Raw genomic sequence first — 15,143 nt, 5'->3', positions numbered from 1 at the left:
GGCTTCCGAAAGCCTTCAATACAATGAACGGCATCCAGAGCGCCTCATCCGGTCGAAATACTGGATTCCGAGAATTAAGAACCTGATGAAAGCAGTAGTAAATTCGTGCAAAGTATGTGTGATCCACAAAAAGCGGTTGCAAAGCCAACTGATGGGTGCCCTGCCCAAAGAAAGAGCATCGTTCTCCCGACCATTCTACGTATACTGGCATGGATTACGCCGGTCTGTTTGATATAAAGAACTATACGGGAAGAGCATGTCTTATTACAAAGGGGTATGTGTTAGTTTTTGTTTGTTTCTCTACCAAGGCCATCCATTTAGAGCCTACATCTGACTTAACGACCGAAAAGTTTCTTGCCGCTTTCGCTCGTTTGTATCCAGAAGAGGGTGTCCACGTCAAGTCCAGTCAGACAATGGCAAAACCTTTGTTGGCGCTGCCACCCTGCTTTCCCGCGATTTCCTTCAAGCTGTAAAAGGTCGGTGACGAATGCCTATAGTCATCAAGAGATGCAATGGCAATTTATTCCTCCGGGAGCACCCCATATGGGAGGCCTTTGGGAAGGAGGCGTAAAAAGTTTTAAGACGCTATTTTACAAATGCACTGCCACACGAAAGTACACGTTCGAAGAGCTCTCCACGCTCTTGTCAAAAGTAGAAGCGTGCCTTAACTCCAGGCCGCTCTCTCCTATGTCTGAGGATCCGACAGATTTGCTGGCTCTGACGCCAGGTCATTTCCTTGTCGGGGGACCCCTATGTCCACGGTGGAACCCGAAGTAAAGAGAGAAACGAAATCCATTCTTAATCGGTGGCAGCATTTGAAGGCTCTCCATCAGCAGTTCCGTGTGCGATGGAAAGAAGAGTACCTCAAAGAACTCCACAAGCGCACTAAATGGCAGGCCCCGTCCAAAAATCTCCGCATCGATGACAGGGTCGTCATCAAGAACGACCACTTACCCTTTAATGAGTGGCGGCTCGCAGAATTGAGCCGACGGCAACGTCCGTGTAGTAAATATCCGTACTGCACGTGGAGTTCTTAAACGTCCAGTGGCAAAAGTGGTGCTTTTGCCGACGGAGTCTTCCGAATCTCCACAATAAATAGGCGCGCCTCTTGTCCTTAGTTGTAGTTCACTATCACTAAATCATCCATTCTTTTTCATTTCGGTTTTCGGATCTCCTTTCGCCATTGAACTACCCCGCGCAGGATGGCCCCCTCCGTCATCCGAAACGAAACGCAGTGCTCGGTGCCTTGGAGAGCAGACGTACCCGAGGTACTCCATCCGTCAGCCTTTAAGCTGCCGATGACCAGTGTTGGCGAAGAGAAGGTCTGCACGACGACGATTCGCTCCAGGGTCGACGCGGGAACGAAGCTGGAGGTCGTGCTCAAGATCGAGCCCAGTGTGCGGATCCGCACACCTGTCCGGGCATTGAGCGACACAGTGGTGTCCAAGTTCCGGGACATCATGCTTGCTGATGACCAGTTCCATCGGCCTGCTACCGTCTCCATGGTCTTGGGAGCAGATGCTTATCCAAAGGTCATCCAATCCGGATTCCTGACCTTCGACGAGGGAATGCCGGTCGCCCAGAAAACTGTTTTTGGGTGGATCGTGTCCGGTGCCTGCAGCCTGCCGTAGGATGGTTTTTTTGCACCCCAGTGATTGCAAGGGGGGCGGAATGTCCAAGTTACGGGGTTTGGACTGTCACCCGCTCTCCGCTCCCTCTCACGGGTTCTCGCTCTTCACCACAGAGTCACCAAGGAGTCTCCGCTGCGCTTGGGAGAGCCTAGCTAATTAGAATAAGCTTCAGTGTAAAAACTATTGCTAACGAATAAACATACGCCCGGTCGCGCCCGCGCAATTAAGAAAAGTCAAGTGTTCGCCCTTTCGAGTGTTTTCTATTTCAGCCGATTTGGAAAATTCCAGGACAGCAACCCCCATCACACCCAACAACACGCATGTACATAATCTTAGCTTAGCTTAAAGTAAATCAGTGAATAATTATAACGATTGAAATTAATTCGACTGTGTTTTTACTCTTGCCGGGGAACTCCTCTTACAATGACCTTTATTTAACCATATATAAGGGGACACAACTCTACATGTGGGCCCATGAGGGGAGCCTGCAAGGGTAAAAATTTAAATTCGAAAAGTTTTCTGTGATTAGCTTACGTTTGATTGCGGCCGCGTTAAGTTGCAATTCCACTCGGAAAATTGCCTGAAATAATTTAAACGCATAACAAATAAAACCCGAGCCAACTAGTTCGAGTGCATAATGCACAGGAGCGCTCAAGACGCCCGGATAACTCCTGTTACCACTGCGGCGGCGACCATATTTTGCGTCGTTACGCAACCTTTCTAGCCTTACAGGAGGAAGGATATAGTGAGCAGCGCGAAATTATGCATTATTAGCTTGAGCAAATCACATGCGCTGTCACGATGCAACCATAGTATCAGAACACGTCGTTCAGTCTCTGCACCTGAAGCGGTCAGCCACCCGAGCATCTATTTTTTGGGGTGGGTCCCGGGGCGGTCGTCGTTGCAAGTACACAGTAAATTTCGAAATCTGTAGTATTATTAACCCAAATTTCACTTTAGGTGTTGATTCAGCATATGTGCTCAATTCAGTTACTTTCTGCTTGCCAAGTCTAAGCTTCACGCCACAACATTGGAATCATGTTAGAGGGCTCTCATAGGCTGATCCCCATTACGCGCGGTAGAAGCGAGTCAATCTCATTTTAGGAGTGGACATGTTGGCGCAATTCACACCAGGATCGGTTTGCCAGGCGAGCCCATAGCTCAGAATACGCACTTCGGATGTATCCTATCTGGACGTCCTGAAGGAGTGAGGGATTCAACTCAGTTGCGCTGTCATCGAGTGCTTTTGCACACCAAGGCATTGCTGAAGCGTTTCTGTAAGGTCGAGTCGGTTCCAGACCGCCCTACAGCAACAGACGAGGACTTGTGGTGCGAGTCCTTTTTCCAGAGAACTTTTGTGCATCGATCGGATGGCCGCTACGTAGTGCGGTTGCCCTTTAAAACCTATCGACAGCCAGCCATGGTTCTGGGAAGATCTCATCAAATGGCACTTAATCGGTTCCTGCACTTGGAAAGACGTCTGTCTAGCAGCCCAGAACGGTGGAGCAAATATGTGGAGGAGATCGAGGAATACTTCGCGCTTGAGGAAATAGCACCGGCGGTGGGCAGTGGAAGCAGTTCTGTAAGGAATACTTCCACGAATAGGCACGTAGCATTCTGTGTTCCCCCGCATCACGCTGTTTTTAAGAAGGATCCTCAATCGACCAAACAGCTAATCGTCTTCGGTGCCTCCTTAAGGACTTGCAATGGACGATCTTTAAACGACATTCTTTGGACTGGACCGACCCTGCAGAACGACATAACGGCAGTCATACTTAATTGGCGGAAATATCGTTTCGATTTCACGCCGGATATACAGAAAATGTATCGCTGTATAGATGTGCACCCGGATGACGGCCAATATCAGCCGATTTTATGGCGGGCGGCGCCATAAATATATATTTATGCTTTGTCAACGCTAACATTCGGAACGGCTTCTGCACCCTTCACGGCCATCAGGGTCATTCAACAGTTAGCGAAGGATGAGCGGCGTTCATTTCCTAAGGCGGAAGAAGTTTTGATCAGCGAGATATATGTGGACGACATTCGTCGATAGATGAGACGCAGGATAAACGAACACAGGTAGAGGGTGCTATAAAATCCGCTCACATGGAGTTGCGTAAATTGTCCGATCCAATCCGTTCTTAAGCATTCTTACGCACCTCAATCATAGAAAATTATTTCTTGCGATTTTTCATGCTACGTTTAGCATTGGCGGGCGGCATGTTCAGTTTGCTGCTTGTCCCAATGTGCGGGAGAGCGGCGATCAGCTGATCGCTCGCTCGTTTCTGGGCAGCGCATAGAACGGAGAGAAGGAGAATGGATGAGAGGCCAAAACTCAGTCTGAATTTACAGTCGATCAGAAGAGCACGCGGAGTGCCATACGGGCAGTCGATCAGGAAAAGTACGCTGAGTGCCACACAGACAGTCAATGAGAAAGTACGCGGAGTGCCACACAGGCAGACAGTCGATCAGGAACAGTGCATGGAGAACTATACAGTGAAGCGAACAAGTGAAAGTACAAGTGCGTCGAAGCGAGCATCAAAAGAGGATCTCCGCAAGCAAGGACAAGCGAAGGACAAGCAAACACCATGACCTAGCGTGGTCAGAAAGGGACGGTGGAGTCAGTGGTCGCAAAGGTGGTTCGGGGCGGAGCGCTAGCTTATCTCACGGACGATACACCCTGTCACTATAACATCCTAAGCCCAGTCGAGGCGGCACGGATCCGCCATCAAGAGCGACGCAGGACGACGAAAGAAGGACGGCGAAGGAGCGACGACGCGCATCCGAAGGCGAGGATCACAGGATTCTCTTTAGCAAGCCTCACTGAATAAAGGTGGTTTAAATCAGAAACTTCGTCTTCTTCTTCTTAGTCGGGCAATCACACAAATCATAAATTTGGTGGGACGAACAAAGCCGTTGCAATCCGTAGCGAGCAGAAACCAAGAAAACAGTTCGTTACAAAAGTATATATATTCTTGATCAGGATCAATAGCCGAGTCGATCTGGCCATGTCCGTCTGTCTGTCCGTAGACGCAGCGCAAGTTTGTCGATTCGTTTGGCCACGTCCATTGTAACGCCCACAAACCTGCCACGCTTACACAGGCGTGATATTATTTCATTTCTTATTAGTATTGTAAATTTCTATCGATCTGCAGGAAAACTTTTTGCGACGCGCACCCTAACGCCCACAAACCACCCAAAACTGCCACGCCCACGCATTTGAACAACGTTTTGATATTTTTTCATTTTCTTATGAGTATTGTAAATTTCTATCGATCGAGAGTTTAATAGTCCGGTGATTAGCATACAAAATTGGAAACTTTAGTCTATGTGAAGTCTATATGGATCGATGTCCTTTAATAAGTTGAAGGATTGACTCTGGAGACTGAGCTGGCCAATATTGATTCCTTCTTTTCAAAGCCTCCGAAACTAGCTCCCTTTTTATTTCCCCATAATATTAAAAAATACGGTGTACTCCGAGAATTTCCCATGCTTTTATGTTACAACTTGGTGCAGTGCAACGTCATAATGGTTATATAGAACCGGTCATTCAAACGTAACGTTTAAGTGGGAATAAACGCGTGTCTGTATCAGAATACGGGCAATGCCTACTTTAGATGAGCATTTTTAATCCCAAAAGTCAGTCTATGGGGTTTCTTTCTAGTTCCGCTCTAATAACGTTTAATTATGGCAAGTTTATATGTGTTTGTGTCTGTTTACTTTTGCGTCAAATATTTGCTAAATCTAATTTATTGCTTCTCTTTGCTACCCCCTGAACTAAAACTCTTTAGCAACTCCTCAGTTCGTTGACCATTCAGTTGACCATTTCAATAACTTGGCGTTTGCCACCTTGACTTACTGAGGCTGTCTGGGAAGCTAATGTATAAATTAATGTAAGTGTGGGGTGCTGCAGAGGGGATCCCTCGCCGCAGTCACTGGGTCACTGGTAGTCAAGGTAAGTTGATTATCTTCAGGTGCTCCTCGTACGGGAGTAGGAGGTAGTAAGTTCACTTGAAGAGTTACGATGATTATGTTGGGAAGATGACTGTCTTCCTTTTGGCTTCTGGCCTAGGGACTCAGATAGCTATGGTAATTTATAATGATAACGACAGTTGCCGGAGTAAGTTTTATGAGCGATTGCTCTTTATTCTTTGAATGTCAAAAACGAACTGATTCTTAAAGCTAACAAAGACTCGCAGCGGCCACGCAAATATGCTGTGTTTGCCGGCTGCGCACGGGTTTCCGGCCCAATGCTGGGTCAGCACTTTTACATTTTGATATTATATTTCGCACACTGAGCCAACTGTTCTAGTTCGTTGGCTTGTGTTAACTACTCCCCCTTCAAGATTACGGCCGTCCTCGGCTGGTCCTAATTCGCGATCATCCCGTTTAATTGGATTGCAGATCTCCGCGCTCCGAGGAACCGTAGACAGGTGATACCAATACAAATCAATGCACAACAAATCGCTGCTGCGATAAATATTATGCGATGTGAATGATTAGTATCATTTCTCTCCCGAACTCTTTGATGAACTCCAAGTTACGTTCACTCAGCTGGTGAAGATAGGGGAGACTCAGAATATCTCTGTTGGCGGTGATATTCAATGATGGGGAACTCGCTACCCCTGGAGCTCGTATTTGGGCCTTGTCGTGATTTATAAAGGTGGTGTCATTTATCACGACGCGATCATTGAAGGTGATGAGATGAGTGCCACGTAGGTAAACTTCTGTTCCGTTGTCCACCGTGACCCTGGCTGGCCGGTCATTGATGATGATGATTCCCTCGTCCACGCGGGTAAGCGGGTGTAGGTCGCTTGGTTGCGACTCGCAATGCGCTATGATGCCTGTGTGTAGTTCCCTGGCGCATGAGCTTTCCGTTGATAATTGGCAAAAGGTAGCCCCCGGTGTTGGGGTGCAGTTTTTGATTTTATGGACTTCTTCTCCACACTTTGCTACCATGTTGTCGGTTATCCGCAGCATAACTCCTTTGCAAGCTACTGGGAAAATAGTGACCTTCTTACAAGATAATTTTATTTTGGGGAATTTGATAATAAAGTGTATCATGTTAGAGGATTGTAGTATTTTTACAGACGATGCGGACATAAGATCCCCTATGGGGGTATCTGTGGGTTCTTTCAACCAAACTGATTTTAAGTCTGCATGATCTAGGATATTTGGACTGACAATATTGTTTTTCGCCAGTGTTACAGCCAACATTAAATTCTGTAACTCCATCATTAGTATTCTATTCCTAGCCAGCAGTGTCTCATATAAATGGCCGGTGTCAATTTGTGTATTTTTATGTGTTTGCAAGATTTGATTTACAGTTGTTGTTAATTGGTTGATTCGACTTTGTATTCTAGTATTAATTTTGATTTGCCTATTGTTTGACTGTGTCAACTGCCACTCTGTGAATCTAATTCTTTCTAGATCGCCGGCATCCGGCGTCCCCGCTACTACCTTTAGCATTGAGCCCAGAAAATCTAAACTCCTTGCGATTCTGTGGTGGACTTTTAACGAATCCAGCGTGTCCCGAAGGTGCGAGGTATCCACTTCTAGCAATTTCCTCATATGAGACTGTGGAAACATCTCGTTCATGCTGCTTGTTTCTTCTATTACGCGCATGTATTCCGAAAGATTTGCCGAGTGGGTCACATACGCGAGCTCCTCCCACACCAGGATCTCTCCATCTATGATGGGGATATACCTTGCTTGTGAATAGTTAGTGATGTGCGCTGACACCAATGACAGTGAAAGGAGGATGAAAATTCTGCACCTGTGGAAATGTATTCTTTTAGTCGCTTTTTCTTGTTCGCTGAGGTTTATCCCATCACCAATTAATTTTATAATAAACTAAAACATCGTGCCTTTGGCAATGGACTTAATGTCTACTAAATGGAAGTTTGCCAAACGGCTGATGATAGGTAGTAATAATAAAAAATTTAAAATTAAGCGAGAGAGTCATTTTAAGTTGTCTTGTGGACCACCCTCCCTTCAATGAGGACCGTGGTCCCCAGGTCTGCCTGTATGGCTTTTTCCTCACACAAGGGAGTGAGTTTATTGCCGAGCCTTCTATTAGTTTTGACCAAAACCTTTTCGCCCAATTCGAAGACTATGTTTAGTCGAGAAGCATTCTCTCGAGACCTTAGCGCGTCTTGGGCATTCTTAATTTTGTCAGCAATCCGTTCTTGTGTGTCGTCCGTGCATTCTTGTATTGCGTCGACTGGCCTCTTATCGATGACCGAATGGATTGACTTGTTATATCTGGTAGTGGCTAACAAGATTATTTCCACAGTATCACTTATGCCCTTGTCGATTTTTAGGCACCTGGCGAGCTCTAGTAGAGTGCTGTGAAAACGTTCCACTTGCCCGTTTGAGACACTGTGAAGGGGTGGCGCATTCGTGATGCTGACGCCAAAATGGTTGTCTAGCATGGCCGTGATCGTGTGCGATTTTAGCGATGGCTCGTTGTCGCAGTAAATCACTTTGGCCTTTGGGAAGAAATTCATGACCTGCAATAAGGCTGGTTTCAAATCCTCAATTGTTCTTGACGGCACATGCTGTACGACGGCGAATTTCGAAAACTTGTCGATGCAAGTGAGGAAATACTTTTTATCCGTTGAGAAAATGTCTATGTGTAGCATTTCTCCTACATGAGAGGGAATCGGTGACTCGCCAATCTCTTGTTTCTTCGGATGCCTATCATATTTAGCTTTCGCGCACGTTTTGCAGTTTTGGACAATTTCATTGGCCAGTTTGGCCATTTTTGGGAAGTAGTACTCTGTGAGAACCTGCTTCACATTTTCTTGGGCCGACCGGTGGGCCCTATTGTGTTCTGCTAATATGACTTCCCTTCTTTCTTCGACCCCAAAAATGTCTGTAACACGGTTTTTGCAGTGCCAGAATTTTGTAGTCGGGAATCTCCGGACTAAGTCGTCCTGCACCGTTGCTAGCGTGTGCAAATCGCAATGGAGGGCGTTTACGCCCTTGGGGACTATTGCATCCGCAAGGTCATCGAGTAATGACTTCTTGTCGGTGAAGTTGATCGAATGTCGTTTCTTATTTTTAAAGAGAACGAAAGAGCGTTTTAGCGGAAAGCGGGCCTCTTCTAGAATTAGTTGGTTCTGGAAGCAATTTAGGGGCTTATCCGTTGTTTCTATGGTGTGAGTGAGGGAAATCTCACTGTGAATGGTCGCAACGCATGATTCTGCATCCTGTTCTTCTATGGCGTTAATTTGCTGCCTAGACAGGGCATCAGCAACCAAATTTTCTTTTCCCGGTTTATAGACTACCTTCGCACCCGTTTCCTCGATGCGACCCTTCCACCTTTTAATTTTCGCGTTAGGGTTAGAATCTGATACCGAGAATGACAATGGCTGATGGTCAGTGAAGATAGTTATATCTTTCACCGCATATAAATAGTGTCGCAGCTTGGCCAACGCCCAAACGATGGCTAATAATTCCCTTTCATTTGTGGCGTAGTTTATTTCCCTATCCTTTAATGTCCTCGAGATCATTGTAATAGGACGGTTCTCTTGTGAAAGCACTGCTCCAATACCGTAGGCTGAAGCATCCGTCGTTAGATGGAATGGCTTCTTGTAATCCGGGTATCTGAGCATAACATCTTCGGATGCCAAAATGTTGCGCAGTTTTTCGAAAGAATTTTTTTGCGCCTCATTGAATTGTACTTGGATGTGTCGCGATCTATGTCTGCTTACACTTCCATTTTCGCCCTTTAAGATGTCCGAAATAGGCCTTGCTATGGCTGCAAAGTCCCTAATAAAGCATCTGTAATAGCTCGCGAGACCTAGGAATGATCTAACCTCAAATATTGTTTTTGGTTCGGGGAACTCTTTTATGGCCCTGACCTTTTCTGGATCGGTGGTAGTGCCATCACTGGTGACTATAAAGCCAAGGAAGTTTACGCTTTTTTTAAAAAAACTTGACTTTTTTACTGAGACCGTCATATTTGCATCGCTTATGGTTTTTAAAACCCAATCCACGTGCTTGACATGAGCATTCTCATTTTCTGAGAAGATTATTACATCATCGACGTAGACATAGCAAGTCTTGCCGATTTGCTCTCTGAGAATGTCATCAATGGCTCTCTGGAAGATGCTGGCAGCATTTCTCAAGCCAAAGGGAAGCCTCTTGAATTCGTACTTCCCTCCGCTTACGGAGAAGGAAGTTTTTTCGCGGTCATTTTCCGCTAAGACGATCTGGTGATACTCGGACTTGAGGTCCAGTGTCGTAAAGAATTTGGCCTTGCCCAAGTTGCCCAGTATCATGGAGATATCTGGCATCGGGTATTTGTCTGGGATAGTTCTTTCGTTTAGCTTACGAAAGTCTATGACTAATCGTCTATTTTGATTGCCGGCCTCGTCGGTTCCTTTTTTATCAACCACCCATATTGGGTTGTTATAAGGAGACACCGACCTTTGAATTATACCATTTTTAAGCAGGTCTTGGATTTCGTTGTTGACGAAATCTGCTGCCCCCATGGGGTATGGATATAATTTGGCGTAAATGGGCTCTTCGCTAGTCGTCCTAATCGTGGCCACTACCGATGTGTTATATGGCAGGGCCTCGTTGGGATCTGCGAAGGCGTTTTTTCGGCTCTTTATCATTCCCAGAAATGCCTTCTTCACCAAAGGTGGTGCATCTGCGCACTCCACGTTAGTGAAGTTGACGTCAGTGCATTTATGGAATGAAATCTTCTCAACTTCGTTACCCCATTTGAGCTGGGCGGAAGCGAGGCAAAGTGATGTGCCGGCCTGTGTTAATAGATCGGCCCCGATTATCCCGTCGAATATTGTAAAATCTGGTAGAATGAAAAAAGTCGCTTTCAGATTAAAAATCGAGACGAAGCATTTTTTTGTAACAGTGGTGGTGCCGTGAATTGAGTGAATTTCGAAAGGAGAGTCCACCGGGCGGATACCCTTTAGCTCTTTGCGAGGTCGGATGAAATTTTTTGACGCGCCGGTATCTAAAAGGAAATTCATTGGTACCCCTGCTACTCTTCGTCTGATGACGGGTAACAGGGATTTTCCCCTAAAAAATTGACGTAGTCAGAATCATACCCGGCGATGGCATCGTCGTCTATTTTTGATTCCGCTTTGGAGGCGGCGGCGGCATACGCTCCTGTCTTTTCTTCCGTATTCTGCGTAATGAAGTTAATTTGTTGTTGTTTCCTCACGGCGCCTGTGCGCTCAGAGGTGGCTGGTCTTCTGTTCTGGTAGGCGTTTGCCTGGGTCGGCTGCAGCACTCTAGAAAATGAGGGATCGACCTCCATAGGTTCTGGTGTGCCGTTGTTCTTGTAATTTTTGGTACTTTGCGGTTCGGCGTGAACCTGTGTCTTATGCTGCCTATTGAAATATGGGTTTTTGGTATTATTAGGTTGTGGGTCATGGTGGTCGTGCTTGTCAAGTTGACGACCCTGCGCTTTTGTAGTAGGTTTGCGATCTTTATCTTCTTGACTTCTTGCAAAACTGGCTGCAAAAACATATCTCTCGTGGTTAGATTCCACTTCTTGCGCTAAGGCCAGAGCTGACGGCATGTCTTTCGGCTTTGCCGCGAAAAGCACATCAGTGAGGCTGCGTTTAAGTCCCGAGATGAAAATACGCAAGGCGTCCTCTCGGAATTTTTCGCACAATATTTTTGCCGTCGATGGCTCGTGAGACATATGAGCTTTATTTGTGAGTAAGGTGAGTTTTTTCTCGACCTCATCATAATACTGTAGCAGGGTCATGTTGTATCCCTGTCTTAAAGTGCTCATGTCCTGTTCAATGACATGCATTGGACGCTTGTCACTGTAAGTGAAATCGAGCCGATTTATAATAGCATCGAAATTCAGTACAGTGCCAAACGAGGATAAAACGTTATCGGCCGCGCCCCTAACTTTGTTTCTAATAATTGTCACTGCCTCATAATGGCGAGAGGTGCCGTTGAAATTTTTAAATATGCGATACGCAGCAATCGCCGCTTGTCGCCACGAAACATATGATTCCTGTGACCCCGAGAATTCAGGCAAATATTTAACGGCGTCTAAAGTCACGCCACATTGAGAATTATTAGTTATGTCTATGGGCTCGTAGGCTTTAATTACGGGGGCCACAGCTGAGGTGGGCGCGACATGTGTTGCTGCCAACTGGCTGGCCAGTCCCTGAATTGTCTGACGCAGTTCATTTTGTACGAGTTGGTTTTTGGCGGCCTCGTCCGCTAAAGCGTTGGTCACAATTGCCTGTATTATAGCTTTGAGTTGTTCTGGATCTATCGACATTTCGGGGGGATTCGCGGTTACACGTCTTAGAGAAGAAGCTAGATTTTCGCTGTCGGACTCTGAGTCGCTGGAGTATGGTTTTTTATTCCTATATTGTGAGAACCCGGGCTGCATGAGCGGTTTAATTCGCCTAGGCATGCAGAGACTGCCTGTGTGGGTAGCAGTTGACCACAGACAAACAAACAATAAATAAAGACAAAGGCTGCAGCGTCAAGTGTCACGCTTGAATCGAATGGAAACATAAAACAACAATAAAAAATGAAAAGCTAACGTATGCGCTGTTGTAAAAAATAATTACATGATTTTTGTTTTTATTCACACTGATATGAGACCACGTTTTAGTGTATCTGCTGGATTAATAATTTGTTTTTGTTCATAATAATTTTTGCTGAAAATATATTTTTTTGTTTAAATTATTTTCTGTTGAAAATAATTTTTTGTTCAAAATAATTTCTGTTGAAAATAATTTCTTTTTATTAACTTTTGTTGGAAATAATTTTTTTGTTTAAAATAATTTCTGCTGAAAATAATTTTTTTTCACTGTAACATTGGCGTTGATTAACAATTGCTTTATTAAAAAAAAACGCTTCTGTGCAGCGGTTGTGGTACATAAAAATATTAACAGACTTAAAATGCGTTTAGCATCGGTTCCCACTCACATGATTTTTTTCGGTGTGTGTGTTATTTTATCACTAATTCCCTTCACTTTTCCCGCGCCGCTGTCTTTTGCTTTGCCGCAAATTTAGAAGCTGTGTGGGCGGTGTTGGTGATGGTGGTGGTGGTGGGTGGTGGTTTTTACCACTAGTTGAGCGCCAATTAATGTAAGTGTGGGGTGCTGCAGAGGGGATCCCTCGCCGCAGTCACTGGGTCACTGGTAGTCAAGGTAAGTGTGATTATCTTCAGGTGCTCCTCGTACGGGAGTAGGAGGTAGTAAGTTCACTTGAAGAGTTACGCTGATTATGTTGGGAAGATGACTGTCTTCCTTTTGGCTTCTGGCCTAGGGACTCAGATAGCTATGGTAATTTATAATGATAACGACAGTTGCCGGAGTAAGTTTTATGAGCGATTGCTCTTTATTCTTTGAATGTCAAAAACGAACTGATTCTTAAAGCTAACAAAGACTCGCAGCGGCCACGCAAATATGCTGTGTTTGTCGGCTGCGCACGGGTTTCCGGCCCAATGCTGGGTCAGCACTTTTACATTTTGATATTATATTTCGCACACTGAGCCAACTGTTCTAGTTCGTTGGCTTGTGTTAACTTATATGCTTCTGACGGAAGCAAATATAGCCACTTCGACTGATCGAACAGATCGACAGAGTGCAACCATTTGCATAAAAAGTTTCTATAGCTGCACCTGATTAAAGAACTTAACTAATAATGCGGACACATCTATTTTCGTTTTGGCTGTCTGTGGCTACAATATGTGAGATTTTTTAAATTGGCAAAGAATTGTAGCTTTATTAGCACTAGGTAAAGGCATACACAAATCAAATGTAGGGAGGGACGATTACGATGCTGAGATGAGAGAGTTCATGAACGCTCTACCGAATCTCGATGATTGGGTTAGGTTAGGTTTTGCCGGCTGTCGGTTTTATCCGACGCACTTAGACCATTAGAGGTCCATTGTGATACCGTGTGTGATTTCCCTTTTTACCCGTCGAGGCTCGAGCGAAGTTAACAGTTTCCCCAGCCAGAGGCGCTGGTGAATTTTTGTATCCGATGTGGATCGGTGTCGGATAGGTCGGACGTGTCTATCAGGAATTCAGCAAGTTGAGCAAGTCTTTTCGCTTGCAGTGCTGGGCAGTGGCATAATAGATGCTTTACCGTTTCTTCCATTTCCTCGTCCCTACAGCTACGGCAGAAATCATTATACGGGGCATTTACGAGATGCGTAGGCCTAGTTGTTCGGAGTAAACTCCTCCTCCTACTCTGTTCTGTAGTTTTGACCCGTCCGTATAAAAGCATATTGCATTCTGGGGGCCAGGTGTCTATGAGTTCCACTCGTCCCTTTCTGGGATAATAGTGTTGAACGGTGTTTGTATGTATTCCGTTGGAGTACAGTAGTCTGTCCTGGAGGGGACTATTTGGGTGTGTTTTAGGATACATGAGTGACCCGCTTCTTGTGGGTTCCACTGTTTGGTATCTCTAACCCTGATTGCCGCTACTGTGGCCTGTTCCATGCCAGCTAGTTCTGGGCTTGGGAGGTTGAGTATGGCATTTAGGGCTTCGTTTGGGGTGGTGCGTAAAACACTGCTGATGCAAAGAGCCGCGGCACTATGCTAGCATTTTTATGGTGGATTTATTTTTCAGGGCCGGCCACCATACTACGACCCCATACAGTAGTATTGGTTTGACGATGGCCGTATATATCCAGTTTACTATATAGGGTGTCATGCCCCATTTGAGCCCTATTGCTTTCTTGCACGTGAAGAGTGTTATTGAAGCGTTTCTGTATCTGTCTGCGAGGTTCAGGGTCCAGTTTAGTTTTCTGTCAAGTATTACGCTCAGGTACCTTGCGCTGCTACTGAAGGAAAGCCTTTGATTGTTGAGGATAGGTGGGACTAAGTCTGGTATATTATACTTCCTAGTGAAGAAAACCAGCTCGGTTTTTGAGGGGTTAATTCCTAATCCGTTATTTTTGGTCCAGTTGGACAAAACACTTAGCTTTTCGCTCATGAGATCGAGGGTATTTGCCTGTGAAGATGATAGCAACGTCGTATCCGCATAGGATAGGTGGGACTAAGTCTGGTATATTATACTTCCTAGTGAAGAAAACCAGCTCGGTCTTTGAGGGGTTAATTCCTAATCCGTTATTTTTGGTCCAGTTGGACAAAACACTTAGCTTTTCGCTCATGAGATCGAGGGTATTTGCCTGTGAAGATGATAGCAACGTCGTCCGCATAGGCTATTATCCTGCAGCCCCCCCCTTCCATGTCGCACATGTCGAGTTGACTGCTATGTTCCATACAAGTGGGGAGAGGACTCCTCCTTGCGGAGTGCCTCTGCTGACGTGCCTAGTGAGGGTTGACGCGCCTAGTGAAGACATAACCTTCCTGCAGGTGAGCAGTTGGTTTATGAGTCCCACCAAGTGGTGGTCCACCCCAAGGTCTGTCAGAGCTCCGGTAATCGCCGTTGGGATGACGTTGTTAAAAGCTCCTTCTATATCCAGGAAAGCTACCAGCGCATATTCCTTTTGGGAAATTAATTTTTCTATCTTGGAGACGAGAT

General features: G+C 45.6%; 1 protein-coding gene across 1 annotated transcript; it reads left to right on the top strand.

The window, feature by feature from the left end:
* Positions 1-1,202: 1,202 nt before the first annotated feature.
* Positions 1,203-3,525, top strand: LOC122612987. Its single transcript, XM_043786927.1, has 2 exons — positions 1,203-1,627; positions 2,736-3,525. The coding sequence occupies exons 1-2, from the start codon at positions 1,203-1,205 to the stop codon at positions 3,523-3,525; spliced, it is 1,215 nt and encodes a 404-aa protein (XP_043642862.1).
* Positions 3,526-15,143: the final 11,618 nt, after the last annotated feature.

The sequence above is a fragment of the Drosophila teissieri genome, chromosome 2R (genome assembly GCF_016746235.2).
Source record: "Drosophila teissieri strain GT53w chromosome 2R, Prin_Dtei_1.1, whole genome shotgun sequence".
NCBI lineage: Eukaryota > Metazoa > Arthropoda > Insecta > Diptera > Drosophilidae > Drosophila > Drosophila teissieri.
Note: the sequence above shows the minus strand (reverse complement) of the source record. Positions and strands in the feature narration are given on the sequence as shown.

Coding starts and splice junctions, on each gene's coding strand:
- LOC122612987 (XM_043786927.1), top strand. CDS start 1,203: ATGGCCCCCTCCGTCATCCGAAACGAAACGCAGTGCTCGGTGCCTTGG. Junction 1,628..2,735: donor TCCGGTGCCTGCAGCCTGCC/GTAGGATGGTTT, acceptor ATCTCATTTTAG/GAGTGGACATGTTGGCGCAA.